The following is a 25,775-nucleotide window of genomic DNA, read 5'->3' as shown; positions in this document are numbered from 1 at the left end:
TGGACACTTCCTATTCTAGTTGGGTGTCTCCAGGGGAAATGCCTCAATCCTGCTCATTTGCATCCCAAAGTGCCCTTCCCCAGAGGGTATATATAGGGCAGCTTTGCAATTGGGAACTAGGTTTAAAGTCCTAGAAATGCAGAGACTTAATAGCGACCTATTTTTGGAGACCTATTACAGCCCCTAGAAACAGGCTTACATACCTTTGTTCGCCTCTGAGCCTCATTTCTACCCCCTGTTAAGTGGGGGTACTGGTATGTATCTCATGGGCTTGTTCTAAAGGTCAAATGAGCCAGGATGTGTCGGGCTCTGAGAATAGCACCTGGCACGTCATGTCACAGAAGCTTTCCTCAAGGTCCTGCGGAGTTATCAAAGGTTTCCGGGAGGAAGGATCTATTCAGTGCCAACTGCTGGCTGAAAAGGAAGCAGGGCCGCTGGTCCCCATGCTTCAGGGTCACAGCAAGTACAGCCTGGATTGTCAGCCTAGGCGTTTCGACTCCAATCTTGGCATTGGTACCAAGTTGATCGTGATGGTAGCTGATCTTATAGTCACTGGGGAAACGATGGCTGTCATCTTTGAAGGTGACTCTTCTTGGTCAACAACAACGCTCTCCACGATTTTAACACAACCCATTTGGATGACAACTCACTTATTAGCATACAACTAGTCGGCCTATGAAAATGGGTGGGCCAGTACCCTAAGCTCTTCTGATAACTAGAAAATCAGGGGAGAGTTGATCCCAGGAGCCCTTAGCCAGTCACCAACCATCACAGGAACAGGTGTTGGATTTACTGTGTGACAGGCGCCTCAGCCTGTTGGCGGACATTAACATCTCTGAGCCTCAGCTTCTCTGTCTGTAAAGTGGGCACAGAATGAACTTGAGGATCTGGAGTCCTCTTGCCTGTGAGGGCCACGCAGTGGCGGAGGCAGAGCTAGAGTCTGAGCTCTGGTGTTTGGCCGTGGGTGATGCCTCCAGCCACCTTGTCCTAAGCCCTCTGGGGACACGCATCCTCCGGCCCTCCACCTCCATCTGTCCTCTGAAAGCCAAGTGCACCGTGAGGCCAGGCAGGATGGGTGCTTCCTGCAGAAGTGGCAGTGTGTGATTCCTGCCCCACCCCCTAGACTGGGGCAGTGTCACGGGTAGGGGACTTGAGTAATAACCAGAGAAGAGGGGACTCTGGTTCCCAAATAAAGGAGGCTCATCAGTGATGAGGGGACCCTCTGCTCCTGCCCCCACCCGGGCAGCTGTTCCCAAAGCTTGGGCTGCCCCCTGCTCCTATGAGTCTGTGTGTTTGGAACCCATAAAGGGATGAGGAGAAAGGTCCTCTCTGCCTGTCCCTCCTCACTGGAGGGTGATCCATTAAAAAAAATCACATCTGACTATGTCCAGAGCTCTGGGAACCCTAGATGACCATCGTGACTCGACCACAGCAGAATAGCTACTGTCCAGAGCAAGATCATGCCAAGGTCAAAGGCTCTGGGCCAGACTTCCCAGGCTCAAGTCCTAGCTAGGCCATTCACTAGCTATGTGACCTTAGTTTAAGAGAAAGGCTTCACCTCTGCCCCAGTTTCCCATATGTAAAGTAGGGTAAGAAGCCTGGGTCATGGGATTAGATGAGCTAACACTGAAAGCACATACTAGCCTCCACGGAGTGCCAAGCACTTTTCTCAGCTGTTAGCAGGCAAGACAGCCAGAAAAAGCCCAAGGAATGGCTAACAGAAGTACTTAAGCTAGTCAGAAGCCTCAAGAGCCTGAGAGTAAAATCAATTTGTAGGAGCAAAGGTCCTGGGCTGAATTATTCAAGGAATAATAATCTACCATTAGTGCGTGGAAATGCAAAATGCAGGAAGCACAATGAGACTAGAGCTGCTGGTACCTGAGTCTTGGATGCTAATGGGAGTTCGGTCTTTCCCATGTGGCAAGGGGGAGCCCTATAGGACTTAATGCTGAGAAGTGGGGTGAGGTCATTTAGAAGCCCTGAGTGACTAGTCCTGGGAATGGGGACTGGAGAAGAGGCTGGGAAGGCAGGAGATGGTTGGAGTTGTCCAGATGGGAGAGGACAGGGGCGTGGGGGAACATGGCTGCTCCCTCTCTGCTTAACAGACAGCAATGGGGGGCTGTGGGAGGAACTCTACCAGAGTTCAGGAGCCTCGTGGAGGAAAAGTCGAGGCAGCCTCCCAAGTCTGAGCACCTGGTGCTCGGTACCCCTGGCTGCAAGGAGGGTGGCAGTGTTCTTGGTTTTGCCAGGAAGCGCAGGCAATCCTGGAGGGGCCGAGCTCGTCTTGCACGCCTAAGCAGACTGAAGATGGATGGCCAGACAGAGCGATGACCAGGCTCCCTGAGTGGGAACTTGAGGGAGCTGAAACCTGATGTGGGGGGGAGATCGTTGTCATTAGTGGCTCCTGAACTGTGCTGCTCGTCGGGATTCTTAAAGCGTTAATGCTCGACCTCCATCCCAAGGCATTGTGTGAGGTGGGGTGTGGGCACCAGGACACCTCAAAACCCCCCAGGTGACTCTACTGCAAAACTTGGGAAGCACTATTTAAAGACTCTCAAGTGTCAGATGGTGGGCCAAAGAAATGATGACCCAATTTTAATCCCCAACACCACCCTTAGAAGGTGGTTCTCACCTGTCCAAGGACAGGTGGTCACGTCTGTACCTGGCCATCTGACCCAGGACTGCCATCTTACAAACCCTCCAAAGTTTCCCATGGGGCTCCAGGGAAGCAGAACTAGAGTGGCCCTGGGCAGAGGACCCCAAGGAGGGTCTTTGCTACCCGCACGGGTGCAGATTTTAAGCTTCTCACTATTGGACTCACATGGGTTGGCGGCGAGACACACTAAATGGGATCCGAGTTCAGGGACTGGCATCAGGCACAGCTTCCTGGGAATGCTGCTGAAGACTCTTGCCTCAGGTGGGGACTTTATCTGAGTGACTCCTTGATCACCGACACCTCCATTCTGTGGTTATCTAGGACGCAGGAACCATGGACCTCCCTTTGCCGTTTTGGTCTAGGTCACTCTGCTGGGCTTGCTAGCCCTTCAATCCTCCTCCACTGTGGCCCTTCCCTGATCCAGAATCGAGCAGGCCATGTAGTTTGATTCTTCTAACTGGATTCTTACCCTATCCTAAGAATGGGCCAGGACGCATCCTTCGACCTTGGACTTGGTGGTTTCCAGCTTGCGATTACAAGGAGCAAAGCTTCCAAGCTCATCCTCGGCCATGTCTGTGGTGCAGGGGGTGGAATTGCAGCCCGAGGTGTGGAGAGCTTCACGTTGATCTCGGGAACTGTCATCGACCTGGTCTGAGTGGTGTAGATTTCCCCAAAAGAGTGTCCGAGGACCCCTGCAGGGCCATACCTCTGCAAGATCTGCCTACCTAGGAATGGCTTGTTTCCACATTCCAGAATGTTCTAAAATTCCTTAAGTTCATTCATGTTCATTTGATCTGGGATCCACACTTCCTGCCTGCCAGTGCATCAGGCAAGAATAAAATCCGAAATGGATGATAATCCAATCCAAGGACAAGATAGATCCTCAGTGCGAAGCCACTCCATAGTTGACCCAAGAAGCTGGCTACATGCTCCCGGGAGCCCTGGGCTCCTTAGCTGGTGCTTTGCACCTTACAGTTGACATAGGCTTGGGAACCCTCCGGGGGCAGAAGGAAGGACAGGTGGACATCTCCAGGCTGCACCCCCACTCCCAGCACAGCTCACACGCAGGGTACACCCTCGAAGCCCACTTCCTCTTCCTGCAATGGACTCCACCAGACACTGAACCCCAAATGGACCCGCTGCAGCATGTGAGCCTATGGAAGGCCCACGCGAAGATGTAAACAGGGACGTGAGGTCGAGAAAGTGGGTGAAGCAGCTCACCACAAAGTCAAGTTGGAAGGCCAAACCTAAAACTGGCTAAGATGAAGGATATTGATCGCGGTCCCTTCCTCTTTGCTCCTAGCTGACCCCCTAGGTGCAAAGGGCTGGGTGTCTTGGTACTAAGGGAGCCAGAGGCCAAGACAGGAGATCTCGGCAAGAGGCCCCCCAGTCACAATTCTAGCTTATACCCGAGCAGGGACCCCCGTGCCACTCTGCCCTTGGGGCTTCAGACTGAGCCCAAGGGCCAAGCTCCGACTCCCCTCAGCACGCTCTGTGGAAATCACAGATAGGTTAGCTCCCGGCACTCCCTGGTCTGGCTTCCTGTGGGAGAAGCCCCTCTCCCTCCCTGGCTCCAGTAGTGGGGGCCCCACCACTGTCCTGTAGTTACTCTGAGTGTGGTTTCCTCTTGGGCCAGTTTGCACCAGGCTCAAAGTGCCCCTGGGGTTTCTTCCTTTTGGAAAAGGAAGCAGTTATGGGACGTATAATCCCCGGGGTCTGCCCCTGTGGAGCATCTGGAATCGTGCAGGGGACAGCCAGAGTGACCTCTGTCAGGGTCCAGCTGACTGGTCTGCACAGTTGAGGATGTGAACTCTGGCCTACAGCTCTCTCCTGCAGAACTCCTCCTGAACATCTCTCCCTGAGCCTCATCCTTCCTCTCCCGTGAGATGGTGATCGTAGTCCCCTTTCATGGGCCATTGGGATTTAGTAACTTCAGATGACCAAGGGCTTGGACCTCACATGACACTGCTTAGCACTAGTTGCTATCATTTTCTCTCCTGTGGCCACCATCTGCTGGCCGTGGACTTGGACATGAAAGGGAATTGCGCAATCACACCTGAAGGGGAGGATGTGTTGTCCCCAAGGCCACCTTTTCACACAGACATCTGTCCTGGGAGTTCCAAAAGATCCTCATCCTAGCTGAGGGGTGTGGCTCTGGGCAATGCTGACTTGCTTTGCTGCTGTTCCTTTCCCTGTAGGAGGGAGGTGACACAAAGCCCTCCCTGTGAGGCTCAGATGAGCCATGCACCTGGAATGCCAGGACTGTGAATGGGGACTGTAGGCACAAGTTACTATCCTGTGCAGAAACAACAGAGATGTGACAAAGAACCAGGTTGTAATGAGAGTCCAGGATTCTGAGCCAATCCCTAAAGCAGCTGAGTTAGTGATGGGCATATTGGCACCTCTCCCCCTCCCTCCAGGTGACTTCTCCGCCCCCTTCAGATCCCACCCTGTTTTTCCTTCCTTTCCATCCCCTGGTGAAGAAAGGACCCCATTGGAGGAGGCCCGGCCCATCTGTTTTCAAATTCAGGGAAAGATGCCAAAGGCCTCCCCAGCTGGGGCCTCGCTGCCTCTGATAAGGAGGACGGGGTGAATTCTGGAAATTAAACAACTCCTGGTGTCTTTGAAAGGTCACTTGGCTCTGAGGTTGGCCGTCCCTCCCCAGACAGACTGTGTGGCTGCCAGCTGGAAGGAGGAAGTATCAGGAACAGATGAGACCAAAGGAGAGGAGGCCGGAGAGGAGGCCCAGATGTGACTCCCACAGGTGAGAGGCCTGTGAGCCAAGGGAGGGGCCTCTCCTGAAGCTGGCCATCCCCAGGCTTCTTTGCAGAACCCACAAAGTTCCAGAGTCTGGGGACAGTGTCCCTGAAAGAACCCACTTTCAGGGGCAAAGCCAGCGCTCTCCTCCCTGCTGACAGCAGATGGGAATGTGTGTCTGGGGACATAGAGTCCGTCCAGGGCTCTGCTGACCCTGCTTGGGGCTGCTCCTTCCCTCGGGAGCTGAGGGACACTAGCAACCAGTCACGTCTAGATGTGTACGCCCCCCGGAATGCACACAGCAGTAGGGCCATGGGACGTTTGCCAACAGCTTTGCCCCTGTGTGTGTGGCAGGCCATCTGGGCCACTGGGAACCCGATGAGCCCGGGAGGTAAGAGGACCCACCAGGAGTCTGAGAGAAGGATGCCAAGCTTTGAAAACGTGCCCAGGAAACGTGGTCTGGACCACTAAGCCACGTGTGGACCTCGTCTCAATCCTTAAAGCGGCTGAGTTAGTGATGGACGCTCTGGTCAGATGTCGCGTGTCGATAGTCGGAGGTGTTGGATCCCGTCAGTGCCACCCACAGCTGGGGAGCTTCGAGCTCAACCTTGCCCCAAGCCTCTGCTCCCAATGGCTACCTGTTACTGCTCCCCGTCTCAGCCCTTACGTCCCCATGAAGGGCCTCTGGAAATGGCCAGTGAAGTCAGCCCCTCCCCTTCTCCGGGTGTACAGAAGGGGTGGGTTGTCCGATCGGGCGGGGTGCCACCAAGTTCTGCACCTCCTGATTTTTCTTGTTGGCATAAAGGCTTCTCATGTGGCTGAGACGTGAGATGTGGACTTGGCATCCGAAAAAGTGCAGTCCAGTCGGTAGGTGATGTCGCCGGGGAGTCGGCCCCTCCTGGCATCATCTAACTTTGGTCTTTGTACTTGATAGAAAGGGGGGCAACCGGCAGCACTGATGCCCGCTGATTCTATGCGGAGGACTCACAGGCCCTAGTCGGCCTGGGTGGGAATCCCTGCTCGGCCACTGTGACCTCAGACAAGTTGCTTCATTTCCCTAAACTCCCATGTAAAGGGCCCTGGTGGTAACAGCCACCTCACTGGGTAGCTGTGAGGTATGGAGAAGGCAGATCCCCCAGGTCAACCTGTTAGTCATTCTGTAATGTCCATCTGTGATAATCAACTTGGAGGCTCATGTATTTTGACTTGGCTTTGGAGGTTTCCAGTGTGATTGGCTCCTCGTGGGCTTTGTCAGGATGCCAAGCGCCGGGTTTCTTAGCTGGGATGCAAACCTGCCTCGTGGGCAGAGTTCCCCTGTGTTGCTCAAGGTCACTCTTGGGGGGGCCTTGGGATGCAAGAGGAACTTTCACACTATGCTGCTTACATTTTTCACTGTGCCGTGAGTGAAAAAGGTCCTTTGACTCTGAACACTTGTCAAAAATTGACATAAGCTTGTGAGATCTGGGGGGTCAGAATGCAGTGGTTATTGAAAAGCGAGGATGACTATTGCAGATCAAGCCAATGTAGGATGACTCCACCCCTGGAAATTGGTGCGTGGAGCTTCATGTGTCCTGTAGATCTTTAGTACCCAAAGGATGCTTTTAAAGTTGTCAATCCTTTGGGATCTGACATTCAAACCTTTACCTGCAGATTAGAGGCTTAGGGGTCATAGGAAGGGGGTGGTAAGCCTGTCCCTTTTAGCTTCCTGGGTCGATTCATGGAGAAACGGAGGAGGCCTTGATCAAATCCCAGGTTTATATCTGAGGCACCATGGAAAAAATGGCTGTGTGAAGTCACAACCTGGTTCCAGATCTCGGCCCTGCTGAAGGACAGAAGAGGCTGAACAACTGAGGAACTTTCTGGAAGCAGGTTTATTGGCTGCAGCCCACCGTCCAGAGTGTGGCTCATGCCTGAAACATTCTCTGGACAGAGATTCTGGAATTCTCAGAACTTTATCCCCTGGAGGCAGGGGGGAGGGCATTCACATAACAAGTTTCTCTGTTGCATTTCCTAGACCAGACACAGGTTTCGCAAGTCTTACGTTTTCTTGGTTTAAAAAAAATCTTTTTGTACAAGTTTGCAGATGGTCCTCAATCCATGAGGATGAAATAATCCTATAAATATCATTTCAAAATACCAACTTCTATCCAAACGGAGAAACCCACCCAAGTCACAACTGCAAAACTGCATTGCTCACCTTCTGAACGATCATCTGTCTACCCAGGCTAGTGTCCACTGCTAAGCATATTGCTGTCCATAATAGCCTCCTGTATGCACCTGTTCTCTCTCAGAGCAAGGGGAGGAGATATGCACCCCTCTGGAGTCGGGGCTGGTCCTGGCCTTGCTTGAATCAACAGGGTGTGACTGTGAGGCGCTCTTGTAGCTCTTCCAGGCTCTGGGGTAGTTCCAGGGGGAGGGATGTCATGATCCTAGGCGTGAAGGTTCAGGAAGGAAGTGGACGTCCCTGGAACTGGCTGGGCCTGTGTGTTGGGAAAGGCTGGGCATATGGAGGCTGGCCTTTATCTCCCACCAGCTGCTTTTCCCAGGGTCAGACAGGGGTGTTGTGGAGCTGGCCCCAGCCAGGCCCCGGGGAGACAGAAGAGAAAGGGAACTACAGGGTGGGATGTGACTTAGAGGGGTTTTGTTGTTGTTGTTTGTTTGTTTGTTTTTTTTGTAGTTTTTTAATTATTTTGGCTTTAAGCACTGAGGGCAGTGAGGTCAGGCCTGGGGTCAGTAGGCTCCATGTGTCCAGACTGACACCCGGCTTCTGCAGCAAACCCCTCAACTGCTCCGTGCCCCAGTTCTTCCTTCTATAAGTGGAGCAAGAACCAGCCTAGCTGCCGCCTCGGGAGGCCTGGGGGACTGGCCATCACTCACCCCCTCAGAGCAACCCAGGTCTCCACAAGGCAAACTTGGGAGGACAGTGTTGGGCAGGGCTGCGTGGTGGCTCAGAGCCTGGCTGGCAGCCGAGGTTCCCCAGGCCCTCAGCCACCCATCTGAATGTGCCTTCAGGGTCACTGGATGGGTGGGTGGGCTGGGGTCCAGGAACAGGCCAGCGCACAGGGAGCAGCACCTGGTGGCAATCTGCATGCCCCCTGCTCCCCGTTCCTGCGGTGGGCGCGCAGCCCATAAGGAGCTGCGCCTGCGCAGGTGGCGGGAGGACCTGGAAGCGCAGGGGCTGCGTGTTCCTCTTTCCGGGTGTTCTCCAAAGTGGGGGCCGTGAGGAGCTGCTCCATCTCCAGGAAAAACAAAGCAGGTACCCTGTTCTCGTGGAAGGACGTGGTTCTGGGAGACCACACTGGGGGAGGGGGGCTTGTGCAGAATATCCCCTCCTCTCCTGGAGACCCTGGCCATGCTGTTGGAGAGATCCCTGGCCCGGGCTCTGAGTCAGAGCTTTCGTAGGCCCTCAGGTGGTCCTGAGCTGTGTGCATAGTGGGCAGCTGCAGCGCCCATCAGCGCCCAAGGCCTCCCTTGTTCCCACGCCTTGGCACCCAGGAAATCCTCAGGTGTAGCAAAAAGGATAGATCCTGGGCTTTCCCCTCAGTTCCAAGGGATATGACCCTGATATGGAACTTCTAGAACATTCCACCACATCGGTAATCCGGTACATCCCTGGCCAGTAGGTAGTGGGCAGGCACAGGCCGCCTGGCCCCTCCGTTAGCCCTGGAACTTGTCCTGATGCACTTGTTCTTTGCCCATGTGTTGTCCAGCCCTGAGTCTTCAGAGCCTGAGCAGGGACGGTCCTTTGTCCTTTTCACAGCCATGCAGTCCTGTCCAGCAGCCCTTGGCCTTGCAGAATGAGTGGGTGCAGAATTGGTGGGGTGCAGTGTGAGTCAGCCCAATACTGTCCTGGGTGCCTGTGGGTGTGGTCACAGTGTCTGCTGCTCCTTCATTCCCAATAGGCCCTGGGCCACCAGTCAGTGGGCACCCAGGGCAGTAGACCAGAGGAGATGCGGTCCTTGTCCCCAGGCACCTGCAGTAGCAGGGGGACATATGAGCTGGTGGCTTCAGCGCAGGAGGCTGTACCAGGAGGGCCATGGTAGGACTGCGGTCTCCAAGTCAGACTGGGGCCTGGAGGCAAGGAGGCTAAGCAGTCTGGTGGCAGAGGCTGAGGCGGGAGGTGCCCTGGAAAGGGAGGCAGACTCCTGTTGAGAAGTGGCTTCTGTGCCCGGCAGAGGTTTGGACTGTGGCCTGGTGGGCAGCCACCGAGAGTTTTAGCAGACACTTCTGTGGCATAGAAGTTAGAGTCCCTTGCCTCCGTCTGCTCAGGCTGCTGGAGCAGAGAGCCACACCTGGGGCCTTCATCGGCAAAGACAGCCTGCCTTAGGGTTCTGGAGGCCAGAAGCCCAAGGCCAGGCATTGGCAGCAGTGGCTCCTTCCGAGGGCTGTGGTTCGGGAACCAGGCCCGGGGACAGAGGCGGGGCTGAGGCTGGGCTGGGGGGGCTATCCATGCTGGTGGCATCTAGATGGGCTCAGGAGGAACAGGAACTACGAGGGTGGACGGGGACCCCAGGCAGGGCCTGGGCAGGAGGTGACCTCACTCGTGGGGGGAGGCCAAGGGGGTCAGACTGGGTCGGCCTGGTCCATAGCGTGGTGCCAGCAGGTCATGCTGGCCACCTGCAGAGGGGGGTCTGCATGGGTGACAGAAGGCCAGGGGCTGGGCCGCCTGGGGCGTTCGTAGGGAGTGACTTCCTGTTTGTCTAGGGGTCTGGCCCCACTGGCAAAGTGAGGTCAGGAGGCAGGGCCTGGGCCAGGCCGAGGACAGTGTCCAGCATGCCCACTGCCCCCATGGCTCTGAGCAGGCCTGGTCAGGGCCGCGCTCTCCTTGCTCTGCTCCTGTCTCGGAGTCACTCAGGCCTGGCCTGCGTCCTGCCAGCAGCCCTCACTCGCACTGGGACCCCAGACAGGTGCCTGGCCCCCACGACGGGGCTGCCGTCCCCATCGTCCAGGGCCTTGGCCAGAACTAGTGTCCAACAGGGCTCCTAGCACACTGGGCTGCAGGGACAATGAACGAGAGCATGGGGACATGCCCAGCCCAGCCCAGCCCTGAGGCCTCCCAAGTACCCTCAGTCCTGGCCACCTCTGTCCCAGCACTGTCCCCACAAGTGCCCTGCTATGGAAGGCCATCATGTGAAACATGGGCAGAAGTGAGACCTGTCCAGCGAGTCCTTCAGCTCTGTGCACAGGGGCTGGTGCCCAAGGGCAGAGGCCCCAGAGCCTGCCCTGCACGCCCCCAGCCCACAGCCTCTCCGCCCGGGGGACTTTCAGGTGGAGACTAGGGAAGGGCACATGGCGGACCAAACCTCCTTTCTTATTTAGGAATCTGAAATGACATAGCTCTCTGTGCACCTGCTGGGGGCTGAGGCCCCTTCTGCCCTGCCCCTGCTGTGGGGTGGAGTCTCCTGGAGCCACTATGCTCTGGGGCCCCCAGCTGTGACCACAGTGCCTTTGGGCGGGTGGCAGGGGCAGCGAACTGGGGCCGGGTTCCCTAGAGCCTGGCCCAAGGCACCTTGGGAAGCTAGGAGGGTGGGATGTGACTAGGGAGGGAGGCAAGGGGGAAGGACTCAGTCCTGCCACCGATGGCTCTGCCCTGGGTGACACTGTTGGCAGGTCCTCCTGCCTGCTGCTCCTGCCAGGTGCCTGATCTCATCTCAACCTCTGAACAGCTCCGGAGAGGGTGGCCATGCAGTGAGGGAAGGAGGAGGGTGATAGTCTGAGGTGTCTGAGGACTGAGGGGGCAGGGCTCGGTCTCAGGAGCTGGTTTCCCTACTGGGAAATGGGGCTGAGGACAAACCACAGGCTCTGATAACCACGGGACCCAAGGATGGAAACAGCCCAGTCCCCTAGCCTGGCCCAGCACGCAGGACCACCAGATCGCCCCTGCGCCTTCGGGAACCACGGCGCCTGCGTCATGAGCTCTGCACGGTCTGAAGCCAGGAGAAACCGAGGCCCAGGAAGCCAGTGGCCGGGCAGGGGGTGGGGCTGCTCTGCCCAGCCTGCTCCACGGTGTGTGGACTCTGAGCTTCCCACAGCAGTCCCTGAGCCGCCCACAATGACCCCAATGAAGTGAGGGTTCACAGGGCCTCTGGTGCCCGTCTGGGCATCACCAAGGCTGGACGACTCACGGGTGGGAGCGCAGCATGGCCAAGTGCAGAGAGCAGAGCCCTGGGGGGCGCCCAGCCGAGGCCTTTGGGGCTGGGGAGCCTGCTGCGTGGGCTCCCTCCCGAGTCTCCACAGGCTCTGGGCCGTGGAGGGCCTGGGGCTGCCTGAAACAGTGGCACGTGGTGCCCCACACGGCACCTGGTAAAAATGACACGCTGGGGGAGGCACAGCGTCCCCACTCAGACCAACCAGGGGACGACAGGCCCTTCCAGACCCAGGAGGAAGACAAAGGGTGGCAGAGAGGAGCCTTCCCAGCCCGGCTCTGGGTCAGACCAGCTGAAACCCTCAGACGTCGTGGTGGTGGGGTCCCAGGCAGGACTGCCCTCCTCGTCTCCCTGCGGGTATAGGGATGGTGGCTGCTCCTCCCTCCCAGGGCTGCCTGTGGCACAGGGGGACAGGTGCACAGAAGGCGCTGGGCAGATACAATACCGAGAGCGTGCCACACGGGGGCTGGTGGTTCTTCCTACACCTGGGAGGGCAGCCTACAGAACCAGCCTGACGCAGAGCACCAGACTGTCCCTTGGTCCTGAGGTCCTCCCCTGGCAGGTGACCTTTGCTGGCTGGTGGCTTTGTCTGAGATCTGGGACTTCCCTGGAGACACCTCAGTCCTTGAGCCGGCTCACAGCGACCCCTGCTGTCCGCCACTCAGAACTGTCTCAAACCACCAGCCAGTGCCACCCAGGAGGCCTGGAGAGGGAGCAGGGAGAGGGAAGGGCCTGGTTCCCAGGTCTGGGAAACTCCTCCAGGACAATGCAGGGAGGGGACCCTGTAATTATGTTCAGGGGACACTAAGTCCTGGTCTCCTACAATAGACATGGAGCTTGAGATCAAAGAAGTCCTTCCGCCCTCAGGGAGCCAAGAGGAACTGTGTTTCCCAGGGACGTTATTTTCTGATCAACACATGCTGTTCTCAGCAGCCTGTGCGGATCCAGTGGGTCTTAAATTGGACTCTTCAAGAAGCAGAAGCAGTGGAGACACGCAGACGCACACGCCACAGACCTCACCATACCCACAACCTCAAGCTCCTTCCACATGCAGGGAAATAACCCCCCAAGTCGTGACCCCATCCTGCCAAGCAGGGCACCAGGACCAAGGGAGACCTGCTGCCCAGACCAGCAGAGCCTGGACATGAAGGAGAGTGGGCGGGAGCAGGAGTGGATCCCCATCCACAGGGGGACGCCCAGGGCACAGTCCACTCCTTGTCTCCTCTTGCACATGGTCTGCCTTGCCAGATGCTAACTGGTGATTCTAGGGACTTTGCTCTCCTAACCATGGTCACCCACACGGTAGGCCCTAAGCACTCTTAGACCCCAGCCAAGCCTGGACACAGGGCACACAGTGGCCGCCCCCGCAGATGGCTCTGCTCTGTGCAGTGTGGAGACAGCTGCTAGATTCCCTTAAGACTGAACGGCCGGGTCCTCCTTCCAAATGCGACAGGACCTGGTCTGAAATCCGGGTTCCTCTGTGGAATCACTATGGACCAGCAGTGTCCCCACAGCCCCCAATCTGCTGGTTGCTGTCCCCTCACCACCTGGCTCCCGTGCTAGTAGGCGGTGTGGGAAGCAGGTGGTCTGCTGCCTTTCGGGTGGGGATCCTGTGAGGTGTCACTGAGCCCAGGGGTCCACTACCGGCTGGACAGGACAACGCCCTGGGAGCTTGGATCAAGAGGCTGGTGTCTGGTGACCCAGCTCCAGGCAGAGCCTCAGCAGAGTTGCCTGGGGTCACCAGCGATGCTGACCTGCCTCCTGCAGCTGCTGGGTAGCCAGGGGGACACTGGCTGGCCCCCCTCCCACCCGAGGAAGGATGTTTTGACTTTTCCGAGGTCACAGGAGATGAATCAAGGCAGCCAGAAGATGACCTCTGAACCTCACAGTGCTGGCTTGCGGGGACAGCCCAACCAGCAGCTGCCCTGCCCAGCTGGCCACGACCCTCCTGCGGCGCAGCTCACCTGAAGAGCTCGTGGATCTCCCTGCGGTCAGCCTGGAAGGGGATGTTCCGCACCAGGATCTTGGATGAGGTCTGCTTTGGGGAAGCTGCTTCTGAGCAGAGGTCAGGGCTGGCCTGGAGAGGAGGAGAGGGTACAGGTCACCTTGGCCAACCCTCCAGCTCTCTCCTGGGCCTCGTCCTGGGGAAGTCGGCCAGCATGTTGGAAGGACACTCCAGCCGTCCAGGGCAGAAGCCCCAGGTGAGGGCCTGGGCCCTGTCCATGGCCCTGTGTGCACCACCTCAGAGGCCAAGTTCTGAGTGCTAGCGGGCCTTCCAGGGGCTGCTACCCAGGTGGCACCTACTGCAGCCCCAGTGGAGACCTGAGCCACAACCCAGCAGGGCTGCCGAGCTCCGACCACAGAACCTGCTACTGCAGAAGCTGAGGGGCCCAGGGTGTCCGTCACGCAGCAAGGGATGACCAGTGCACTTTGCATCCGCCACGCATGGCAAACGACTCCAGGCCAGATACAGGACTCGGGGCACCCCCACTGCAGGAGGTCCTAGCAGCAGAGTCCCCAGGATGCAAATCCCATAAGCAAACGCCACTCAGGGCCGACAGCATCTGGGGAACAGGGCTCAACACAGCTTAGAATAAAATGACTGTGAACACCGGCCAGGCCGCAGCAGCTGGCGAGGCTGCCTCGGGCTGGCCCTGGGGACAAGGCACTGGGAGGGGACAAGGCACTGGGAAGAGACAGCCACCAAGCTGTGAGCAAGGCACGTGCTGGAGGCTCCACCCCCAGGTGTCACTTTGTACTCTACAGGCCAAGTCCCCTACCCAGGTCACCTGTCCCTGGATAAGAACCTGAGGCTCTGGGCTCCAGGTCTGGGCTCCCACGTCCCCCTCAGGAACCCTGCGAACCTCCTGGGCCTGAACCAACCCTCCTCTGGCTAAGGAGGCCCAGCACAGGCGTCTACAATAAACGACCAACTTGCTGGAAATCGCCAAATAAATGCCTTCCCCCAGCTCCAGACTGCTGGCGGCAGTAGGTTTTACACTGGAGGCAGATGGGTGACACTGATGATAATGGCTCGCAGGGGCAGCACAGCACACGTGCCACCTCCATCAGGAGCCACAGAGCGTGCTGGCTCACTAGGACGTGTGCCCAGGACGTCCAGGAGCAGACCTCGCCCTCCGGATACCTGGGTCGCTGGGCCAACCCGTCTGTCTCCACCTGCCACCTGCTGAACTGCTGAGGCCGCTCTGGCACCGCTGTCCAGCCCAAGGGAAGGCCGCCCCAGAGCACAGAAGGGCGAGAGCCATGGCCTCCAGAGAGGTTCGGCCAGACCGCCAGCGGCACGTAATCCCCAGGGTTCAAAGAAGGTGCATGAAACATCCCCCAAGTCATCAGCACTACCCCAGCTCAGCAGGGAGCAGGTGTGGCAAAGACCCCAACCCCAATCAGGAAGAGCCCTAGAGGGCGGGGGAGCAGGGAGGAAGGGACATGGGACATGGAAGGGCTGAGACACCCTCGGGGGGCCAGCTCCAGGGACAGAAAGAACAGGGGCGTCATAGGAAAGGGGAGGTGCTGAAAACTCACTTGGTGGCTCGTTCTGAGATCCGCACTTCCACCTTGTGGCCGTCCATGATGTGACCCTGGAGAGGAGACAGCATGGCTCATCCCCATCCGTCCTCAGTACTCACCGTGTCCTTGCCTGTCCCCAAAGCAGGGCCGTGGCTAGAGGGTGGGAGACTGCCTGCTCCCTGGCAGAGGGGTGGGGATGGCAGGCACAGAGGGGCCTCCCCAGAATGGCTCAGCAGCCAGTGGCCACAGAGACCCAAGCTCATGATGTCCCCTGCGCCATGTGGCAGCCCTGACCTTTACAGCACTCAAGGGCACAGGGCCTGTCGGCTCGCTGTGTCCACAGCCCTGAGAACCCAGTCCCAGCGCCGTGGGCCTCAGTGAGGGAGCTGTGGTCACTGCCAGTGAGGGCAGCTCCCCAGGGGGTGGCAGAGATCCCAGGCCATGTGCTCCCTGCGGCCACAGCTCCCTCCTCCTGCCAAGGGTTCCATTTACCCCAGGATTTGGGCCCAGGCGGTGGCACAGGATGTGGATCTGTCCAAACTCTCTCAGCCCCTTCTACCACCTTTGCTGCCACCACCCTGGTCCAGGCTACAGGGCTCTGGTGACCGCAGGGTTGCCTGCTCTACTTCTCCTCATCCCATCTCCACACAGTAGCTGGAGACCATCCTAGAGGATAAATGAGACCCTTCCCCGTGTGCTCCAAACCCTCCAGAGTCTTGCTCAGCCTTCAGGTTGGATTCCAGTCCTTTAAGTGGGCCTGTGAACCTAGTCCTGGACACCTCTCACCTCATCTGATCCCACCACACACTCTGCCTACTCTAACCTCAGAGTCCCTGCCACAGGCCCTTTGCACTTGCTGTTCTCGGCTCCTACTCAATTTCCCTCCAGGTCTCTGTGCAGTTGACTTCATGTCAGTAGGGTCAGCTCAACCATCTGCTCCTCAGAGAGGCCCCCTTCGCCCACACGACCTTAGGTAGCCCCACTTCTCAAGTTATTTTTATCCAAGCCTTTTGTGTGTGGTGCTGGGAATTGAACCCAGGGCCTTGTGCATGCGAGGCAAGCACTCTACCAACTGAGCATGTCCCCAGCCCCCGTATCCAAGCTTTTGTCACGATCTGGTCTTTTGTTTTTGTTCATGGCTCCACTGCCCGTCTCTCCCTAGAAAGAGGAGGGTCTCTCCGGGCCTAGCCTGGTGCCTGTCAGAAACCAGGCCCGCAGGGAAGGAGTGTGAGTGGAATAGATGAAGGACAGTGACCCTGGAGGGTGAGAGGCTGTTCATTCTCTTGGGCGTGGTCCCTGGAGAACCCAGAAGGACGGGTCAGCAGAACGTGAGTGCCCACGATACCCCAGCAGCAGAGGCCAACAGCCCGAGCCGCCTGCCGAGGCCCCCGTGGACTGTGACTTGGAGGCCCACTTACCTGCAGCTGTTTGAGGGCTCTCTGGGCTTGCTCTGGCTGCCGGTACTCCACAAATCCAAACCCCATGGAAAGCAGCGCCCCTGAAAGAGGGGGAGCCCCCAGCCAGTGGGGCACAGAGTGAGCCCAGGACCTCCACTCCCCCCCGCCGCCCCGGGGCTCCGCTCCTGGCCCGCCATCCGATTAGCCGTCCCACTGAGCCCGCCACCTGAGGCTCCGGACTGTTAATTAACCGATGATTGACGTGAGGATTAACTTCATCATAGGATCCCGCCTTCGGGAGGGAGTGGGACTGACAGGGATGACCACCACGGTGACCAGGGGGTCCTCCACCAGGACAGCCCCACCACACCTAGTGCACGGGATGAGCCCACACGCTGTCGGGCACCCAGGGCTGCCTCCTGGTCGGGATTCTGGACCCTCCCATCTGGCTCCAGGTCTCAGATAGAAAGTCCCCTTGGGGAGGGCCAAGAGCCATGGCTCCACCTGGCTCCCCACTCCGAGGTGGGAGGGCAGGAGCGCCAGCAGCCCATCCCAGGGGCGTCTGCTGCTCTGACTGTGTGTGTGTGTGTGTGTGTGTGTGTGTGTGTGAGTGTGTGTGTGAGAGTGTGTGTCACACACCATGTGGGAGCTGGGGTCCCACAGGCACTGAAGTACAAGGTGTCCCACTGCCCCTTGACCTTCTGACACACTCCCTGCGTCTTTGCCCCCCTCCTCCCTGCACTTCACAGGGTGCTTTGTTCTTTGCACACTGCACTCTGTTGGCTGGGGCACTCTGGTGGGTCCCAAAAGGCTGGGACTCCCTGAGCCTGGCTGGCCAGTTCCCACCTCGACCTCTACTGCACTGAGACCGGTGCCTGTGCTGGCATCCAGAGGGCCAGGAATCAAGGGCAAGACGCACTAGTAGATGCCAAGAACTGCCCCAACGTGGCTCAGAACCACGGGGACAGGCAGTGTCCCTGCAGCCTGCACAGAGCCGACAGCGCGTCCAGCCTGATCTACCTGCTGCACTTCAGGGACGACTCCTCTCCTGGAATCCCCAGGCCTCGACCCTCCTACCACTAATGTGGCACTTAGCTGCCCTTCCTCGTGTCCTAAATTGGTCTGATGTGCTCAAGAACAGGGACGACAGAGGAGCTGCTGTGGGCCCCTGGGTCTTGCACTGGAGGCCTGACCCAGGTCTCAGAATCTCACTTGAGACCAGCTCTTTGCATCAATAATCAAGTCAATCAAGGTCACTGGGGTGGGCCCTAAGCCAGAGCGACCAGTGCCCTTTAAAAGGTGTGTGGGAATCCAACCCAGGACAGGCCATCCCAGGAAATACAGGGATGCCATCACAGCCAGGGAGGGCTGGACAGGCCGCCCCTCCCTGCCGCGGAAGGAGCCACTGCTGCCAATGCCTGATCTTGGACTTCTGGCTTCTGGCCTCCAGAACCCTAAGGCAGGCCATTTTTGCCGATGAAGGCCCCAGGTGTGGCTCTCTGCTCCAGCAGCAAGAGCAGACGGAGGCAAGGGACTCTAACTTCTATGCCACAGAAGTGTCTGCTAAAATTCTCGGTGGCTGCCCACCAGGCCACAGTCCAAACCTCTGCCGGGCACAGAAGCCACTTCTCAACGGGAGTCTGCCTCCCTTTCCAGGGCACCTCCCGCCTCAGCCTCTGCCACCAGGTTGCTTGGCCTCCCAGCCTCCAGGCCCCAGTCTGACTTGGAGACCACAGTCCTGCCATGGCCCTCCTGGTACAGCCTCCTGCGCTGAAGCCACCAGCTCATATGTCCCCCTGCTACTGCGGGTGCCTGGGGACAGGGACCGCATCTCCTCTGGTCTACTGTCCTGGGTGCCCCCTGCCTGGTGGCCCAGGGCCTATTGGGAATGAAGGAGCAGCAGTCACTGTGGCCACACGCACAGGCACCCAGGACAGTATCGGGTTGACTCACACTGCACCCCACCAATTCTGCACCCACCCATTCTGCAAGGCCAAGGGCTGCTGGATGGGACTGCATGGCTGTGAAAAGGACAAAGGACTGTCCCTGCTCATGCTCTGAAAACTCAGGGCTGGACAACACAAGGGCAGAGGCCAACTGCATCAGGACAAGGTCCAGGGCTGACAGAGGGGCCAGGCGGCCTGTGCCTGCCCACTACCTACTGGCCTGGGAGGTGCAGGGTTACCGACGAGGTGGAATGTTCTAGAAGTTCTACATCGGGGTCATTTCCCTTGGAACTGAGGGCAAAGCCCACATGCTACGCCTGAGGATTTCCTGGGTGCCAAGGCATGGGAACAAGGGAGGCCTTGGGTGCTGATGGGTGCTGCAGCTGCCCACCACGCACACAGCTCAGGACCACCTGAGGGCCTGTGAAGGCTCTGACTCAGAGCCTGGGCCGGGGACCTCTCCAACAGCACGGCCGGGGTCTCCAGGAGAGGAGGGGCTGTTCTGCACAAGCCTGCCCTCCCCAGGTGTGGTCTCCCCAGAACCGCGTCCTTCCACGAGAACAGGGTACCTGCTGTGTTCTTCTTCCTGGAGACAGAGCAGCTCCTCACAGCCTCCACTTTGGAGAACACCTGGAAAGAGGAACACACAGCCCCTGCACTTCGAGGCCCTCCCGCCACCCATGCAGGCGCAGCTCCTTATGGACTGCACGCCCACCGCAGGAACAGGGAGCAGGGAGCATGCAGACTGCCACTAGGTGCTGCTCCCTGTGCGCTGGCCTGTGCCAGGCCCCCAGCCCACCCACCCATCCAGTGACCCTGAAGGCACATTCAGATGGGTGGCTGAGGGCCTGGGGACTGAGCCACCACTGAGCCCTGCCCAACACTGTCCCCCCAAGTTTGCCTTGTGGAGACCTGGGTCGCTCTGAGGGGGTGAGTGATGGCCAGTCCCCCAGACCTCCTGAGGCGGCAGCTAGACTGGTTCTTGCTCCACTTATAGAAGGAAGAACTGGGGCACGGAGCCGTTGAGGGGTTCGCTGCAGAAGCCGGGTGTCAGTCTGGACACGTGGAGCCTACTGACCCCAGGCCTGACCTCACTGCTCTCAGTGCTTAAAGCCAAAATAATTAAACAACAACAACAAACAAACAACAACAACAAGAACAAAAACCCTCTAAGTCACATCCCACCCTGTATTTCCCTTTCCCTTCTCTGTCTCCCTGGGGCCCGGCTGGGGACAGCTTCATGTGGCTCTGTCTGCATCTTGAGGACCAAAGACAGGCAGGTGCTCAGTACCGTCCAGCAAGCGAGCGACAGGGAGCAGGAGGAGTAGGGACCCCAATGCACACACTCGCAGCAGGCAGGTGCATCAAGCATGGGGCCCTGTACTGCAGGGTCTCACTGTCCCAGTCAGACCTTCAAACCACCCAACGGGAAGCTTCTACTCATGTCTCATGACCTAGGCACAGACAGACTGCAGGACTCACCCACTGGCAGGAGTGAGGCCAGGATCCAGACCCAAGAGGACTGACCCCAATCACGGCTCTACACTCAGGTGCTGGGACAGGAGTCCTGTGAGCTGGGTGTGCTTCTAATGAGCTGTGTGACCTCAGGACAGTGAAGCAGCCTCTCTGAAGCTCAGTCTCCAATCTGAACTAGATGGTCCTGGCTGGGCCTTCAGCTCCAGGGCCTTTACTCCTGAGGATGCTCTTGAGCTGCTGTTTGCGCGTCACTGAGAAACGCTGATCTCTGATGTCCCACACCACGCCAGGAGTGACCGTGACACCACAAGGACCACAGCTGGCCCGAGAGACTCAAGGCCACCTGCCTGAGACACTGCTAGCTGCACCTCTAGAGGCCAAGCCAGGCGTGGATGTCGGTGGCTGAGAGGCGAACTGTGGCACACAGGCAGATCCAGGGCTCGGGCTTCATTACAATCAGGTGCAGAATGTGTTTGCCGCCCCCTCCGGGCTCCCGTGGCCTCCAGCAGGGCTGTTATCAGTCCCAGCAGCTTTCCAGGACCCCCGCCCCCCCACCCACCTGGAGCCCTTTATCTGGAGGTGCAGGTCTTGATGGTGGGGAGATAACATGGCCGCCCCCCTGGAGACCAGAACAGAGAGTGGAGCAGAGCTGCCAGAGATGCCCTCCTGCCTTCCCAGCCCAAGACATGGCGGGTCCCCCTCCTGTCATCCTGGGGAAGATGACATCTGGAACAACGGGCAGAGAGCGGGGTAGGGAGCGGCAGGGGAGAGGGCACAGCTCAGCGGACCAGGACAGGGGGTTGTGTAGGCAACATGGTCAGAAGAGGAAGACAGGCTCAGGGCGCTGACCCAGGAGGTGACGTGAGCCCAGCGGGTGGACGTCACACCACGTCCTGGAGCAGATCCAGGCTGAGGCCTCCTCTGTCAGCCAGTGAGCAGAAGGCAGCCCCTCCAATGGCTGGACACTGTCAGGACACTCAACACCGACCTGAGGACAGGGGATAGGGCCTCAAAACCAACCGGGGGACTGGGGACAGAGGAACATTCTGACAGGGTCCAGACACGGGTACCAGGAAGCCATTGTTCATGCTCTAGAGCCCGTCTGCCCCCAAGGCCCCCCTCTGACACTACCTGTGACCAGCTGAGAGATGCTGGGGACAGTCGTGCCATGCCTGTCTTGGTCACCCTGGGCAGCAGCCACCGGTTAGACAGGTGTTCCCACCACGTCTGCATCTCCCGCATCCTCAGAAGGGTGCCTGGGCACCACTCTCTCTCTCAGGGTCAGTAACAGCCTGAGAGGAGACAGCTGGCTCAGTCCCAGAGCGGGGGCTGAGGACGGCACTGCCCACGTCACCAGCATGGCGGCCAGTTCCCCAGCAGTGGCTCCTGAGTGGAAGGACATGGAGGGCAGGCCAGCAGTCAGGGAGCAGGTGCCACTCTGCCTTCTGTCACTCCCAGGGTCTGGCACTCCGCAGGGTGCTGTGGTCAGCAAGGCAGATGCTGCTGTGGAGTGGACCCTCTGGTGGGAACAAACTCAGGCAGCAGCCAGCCGCGAGGGGCGGTCACCTCACACGGCACAGACGGCCAGTCCTGAAGACCCCCAGGGAGCGGACATGAGCCACGGGCATGCGGAAGGCCTGTGCTCAGAGAAGGCTGCGGAATCCAACTGACAGTGGCTGACCAGAGACGACCTCCTCTACTTTTTTTTTAAAAACCGTAAAACACTTTAATTTTTTGTAAATATACGGGAACAACGAGGGTGGTAAACAAGAGACGGTCTATCTTTAAGAGGAAAATCCTCATCTTAGTAAACTGAGCAACTGGAAGCCCTGTGTGGGGGGTGGGCGGAAGGTAAAATCTTAACATCTGGGTCAAACAACCCAGTCCTCAGAACCTCCCTCCAGGTGTCTATTCTAAGACGTGGTCGTGGTCTCCAGACTACGTGGTTCCATGGGAAGCTGCCTGGCTCCTAGGGGCAGCTGGGGGACGGGGAGGGTCTCAGGTTTTGGCATCCTGACGGGGCGAGGGCCGGGGCCCAGCCATGACCTGCAGTGTGCCCCACAGTCCTGAAGGACATCCTCATCCTGCCTCAAATGCCCCACTGTGAGGGCTACCCAGGGGGCTGGCACCCCTGTGGCTGGGGACACACATTGGTCTTTCCTTTCCTGCCTGGGCAGTCGCTGGACACCAGAGGGCGCTGAGCCACTCCAAGAACACACCCCCCAGCCCCTCAGCCACCTGTGGAGCTCTGGGCTTTCATGGGCTCTTCTGGGTATGAAGAGATCTAGGTTTTTTTCCCTTAACCGTTAGCTGACAAACTAAAAATCTTCTCCATTACGTTGCACTCGTAATTCTTTTTTTTTTTTTAAGAGAGAGAGAGAATTTTAATATTTATTTTTCAGTGGACACAATATCTTTCTTTGTATGTGGTGCTGAGAATTGAACCTGGGCCGCATGCATGCCAGGCAAGCACGCTACCACTTGAGCCACATCCTCAGCCCCTGGACTTGTAATTCTGATCTCTCTCTCTCTTTTTTTTTTGGTACCAGGAACTGCAATCAGGGGTGCTTCACCACTAAGCCCCAGCCCAGCTCTATTTTGTACTGTATTTAGAGACAGGGTCTCACTGAGGCTGCCTTTGAACTCGGGATCCTCCTGCCTCAGCCTCCTGAACTGCTGGGGTGACAGGCGTGGGCCTCATCACCCGGCTCTGATGCTGTTTTTCAGGGATGTTTTAACACCTGCTTAATCAGAGACCGAGACCCGCTGGTCTGTGGATGAACAAAGCCGTAAAGCAGTGGTCTGCTGAACAGCTCCTGGCTCTCCGCCCACCCCTCGCCCGCCTGCCCAAGACATTGACCTCTTCTTGCCAGTTTCTGGCTCCACCATGTATTTTTCACGCAGGTGCTTCTTGGGCTCTTTCCCCTGTGGGGCTGTGCTGGAGAAGACGCCAATTGGAGCCCACTTGAGATACAGGGGGACATGGTGGAACTGCAGAGGCAAAGGTGCCAATACAGTGGGTCCCTGACACGGGACACAGCTGAGAGGGACTGAGTCCCATGTGCAGATGACGCGCTCCAGGGTCGAGAAGATGGGTGCTCGGCAGGGCAGAGGAGCCAGGAGACACGCAGCCCTGAACCCCAAGTGCTCTGGGTGCCTGAGGAAAACACTCGGGCCCAGGCTGAGAGGCAAAGGCCACGTCTCTGTGGCCTTGACCTGCGGTGGGTTCCAGGTGCCCTGTGCGCTTTCTCTAATCAGAGGATGAAATGCGGACTGTGACAAGGGGAGGAACTGCTAGCACAGGGCAGTTCCAGGGGAAGTCAGCGGGTCGCAAAGCCAAGAGCATTCGTGTTGCTGTTCAGAGGTGACCTGTGTGCCAGGGGTTTCTTAAAAAAGGTTGAGACAGCCACTGCTAACAGCCACCTCAGTAGAAGGCCCCTGGGTAGCTACAGGGCAGGGTGGGAGGGAGACTTGTCAACTTACAGCCTTTGGGACTCTTTTCAAATTTCATACTGCATTCAAGCCTCAAAGATGAATTGTATCCAGGGAAAAAAAAACAACAACAAAGAAAACAAGCAGCCAGGCGCAGTGGCGCACACCTGTAATCCCAGCGGCTTGGGAGGCTGAGGCAGGAGGAGAGCAAGTTTGAGGTTAGAAAGCTCGAGACCACCCTCTGCAACGTGGTGAGGCCTTAAGCAACTTAGTGAGACCCTGTCTCAAAATAAAATATAAAAAAGGGCTGGAGACAAAGCTCAGTGGGTAAACACCCCTGGATTCAATCCCTGGTATAAAAAGAAAAAAGAAAAAGAAAAAAAATGTGCTCGGGAGGGAGAGGGAGCAGCCTGGGGATCAGACAGTTGGCGGTGCCACTTGGGAGCTGTGTGGCTTCGGGTCACTGGGCCTCAGTCGAGGCTGCTGACGGGAGCGGTCAGTGAAGAAAACACTTGTCAGAGTCAAAGAAGAGGCTGTGCCTGGACAGTGCCTTCGCCATTGTCCACTCTGGTGATAGGGACTCCTTCCCGAAGCAGCGGGGAAGGAAGGGGCGGCTGCACTCCAGGCATGGCTCCTGGCCGGGCCACCAGAGACACCGCGGTCTCGCAGGCCAGGTTCCCACCAATCCCTGATGGTGCAGTGGGCAGGGCCCCAGCTGGGAACCCCCCAGGGCTGGAGGGGGCCAGGAAGGCCTGCCTGCGGGTCACTTCGCTGCTGAAATCCACAAAGATGTACCCTGAGAGGGGACCACAACAAGGTAACTGCCAGCCCTGCCAACACTCAGAGTCAGAGGACGTGGGCACCTGGCTAGGTGCAGAAAGCGAGAGCCGCCACGGCTCAGGCTGACCCCCCATCTGGCCACCCTTTGGAGGAGCACTCAGCACCCGCCTGGCATTGCGGGTGAAGGTGCAAAAACCAGGCCCCTTCTGCCTCCCTCCCACCCTCACCCCTTCCCTGACCATGTTCTGCAGAGAAGAAATGCTCACGATGGCCGCTGTGACCCAGCCCAGCACTGGAGGGTCACCTCCACACCACCCTGCCTGCAGCTCCAGAGGCTGTCACTACACAGCAACAAGCAGGTGCGGAGGCCTCCACAGCCTCAACCTCACTGGGCCTTGACCCGTGAAGCCGCCAAGCAGCACCCCATCTATACCACCACAGTCTCCCCCAGCCTCCCCCACCAGCTCACACAAGCAAAAGCCTCCACTGCCTGCGGCTGCCAGCGGCCCTCCCTGCACTGGCCAGCGGGCCTTTCTAAACCCGAGGCTGTCCTAAGCCCCGAGCCTCCACTGGGCCCAGGCTCCCCCATTTACTGCAGCCCCAGGGCCCAGCCCAGCTCCCGCCCCCTCACTTCCACCTGGGTCATTTGCTGCCCTCAACAGCGTCATGCTCAGGTGCTGGCTCTCTCCAGCGCCAGGGCCTCCAAGATGCTGTCCCTGAGCCCCAACAAGGCAGGTACCTTCCTCCTGGCTCCCTGCCTGGTCTCTGAGGCACCATGAACCAGTGGCCCCACTACCAGCACCAACACCAACAGCTGCACTCTGAGCGTGCCCAGTGCTCACACTGTCCGGGGCTGACCCTGACCCCTCCTAACTGCACGACAGGTCTGACCCCTTATGCAGAGGAGGAAAAGAGGCTGAGTTCCTGTCCCAGGTCACAGGGCTCCTAAGTGGCTGGCTGGGCTATGAACCTGGGCAGAGGCTCTGTCCCCCGCCCCTCACACTGCCCTCTGCTGAGCTCCAGGAGTAAAGGCTGCCTGAACCATCAGCCTGGTGAGCTGGGCGGGAGAGCTGGGGAGGGACGAGACCCGACACAGCAAGGGCACTGGACCACCCCGACGCAGGAGCACCTTTCTCCTTGGGTGCCAGCTTGGCCAGACCTGATCACTCTGCTCAGGTGGCATCTTCCTGCCAAGGCACTCCCAACCCCAGGGTCCAGACATCCAGTGGCCACAGAGCCTTAGTATGGTTCTCTGAGATGTGGCTATTCTGCACTGGTCTCCTACGGCTTTCTGGCCTAGCTGGCCACTGGGCTGGGCAGGTGCCCCTCTCCCAGATCCACCTTCCTTCCAGCCATGCTCACTGCCTCCAGGCAGCCAGACCCAGGGTTCCAAGGCCAGGGAGGAGGCTCACAGCCCGGAGAGGACACCTGGGGAGATGTGGTCTGGGGCAACACCACGCATGCGCAGAGAGGTAGAGCACTGCCCACCTGCAGAGTCGCCCATGGACTTAGCCCAGCAAACCCAGACTTGCGGGCATCTCCCTGAACAGAACAGGGGAACCTACTAGAACAGTGGAGGAGAGAATTCTGAGACTATATGCCAGGCTGCCAGAGGCAAGGATGACAGATCCGAGTCTTGACTAATTAGCCACATCCA

The 25,775-nt window shown here is 58.2% G+C and overlaps 1 protein-coding gene across 1 annotated transcript in view; it reads right to left on the bottom strand.

The window, feature by feature from the left end:
* The window catches only part of LOC143642075 (uncharacterized), a 67,906-nt gene that overhangs the window by 17,634 nt on the left and 24,497 nt on the right, over positions 1 to 25,775 (bottom strand). Inside the window, exons 6-9 of the mRNA XM_077110168.1 lie at positions 19,000 to 19,060; positions 16,506 to 16,585; positions 15,103 to 15,158; positions 13,524 to 13,636 (exon numbers count right to left, since the gene is read on the bottom strand). Coding sequence (XP_076966283.1) covers positions 13,524 to 13,636; positions 15,103 to 15,158; positions 16,506 to 16,585; positions 19,000 to 19,060 — 310 coding nt within the window. The remainder of the gene's footprint in view (positions 1 to 13,523; positions 13,637 to 15,102; positions 15,159 to 16,505; positions 16,586 to 18,999; positions 19,061 to 25,775) is intronic.

The sequence above is a fragment of the Callospermophilus lateralis genome, chromosome 1 (assembly GCF_048772815.1).
Source record: "Callospermophilus lateralis isolate mCalLat2 chromosome 1, mCalLat2.hap1, whole genome shotgun sequence".
Taxonomy (NCBI): domain Eukaryota; kingdom Metazoa; phylum Chordata; class Mammalia; order Rodentia; family Sciuridae; genus Callospermophilus; species Callospermophilus lateralis.
This window is presented reverse-complemented; position numbering and strand designations above follow the sequence as displayed.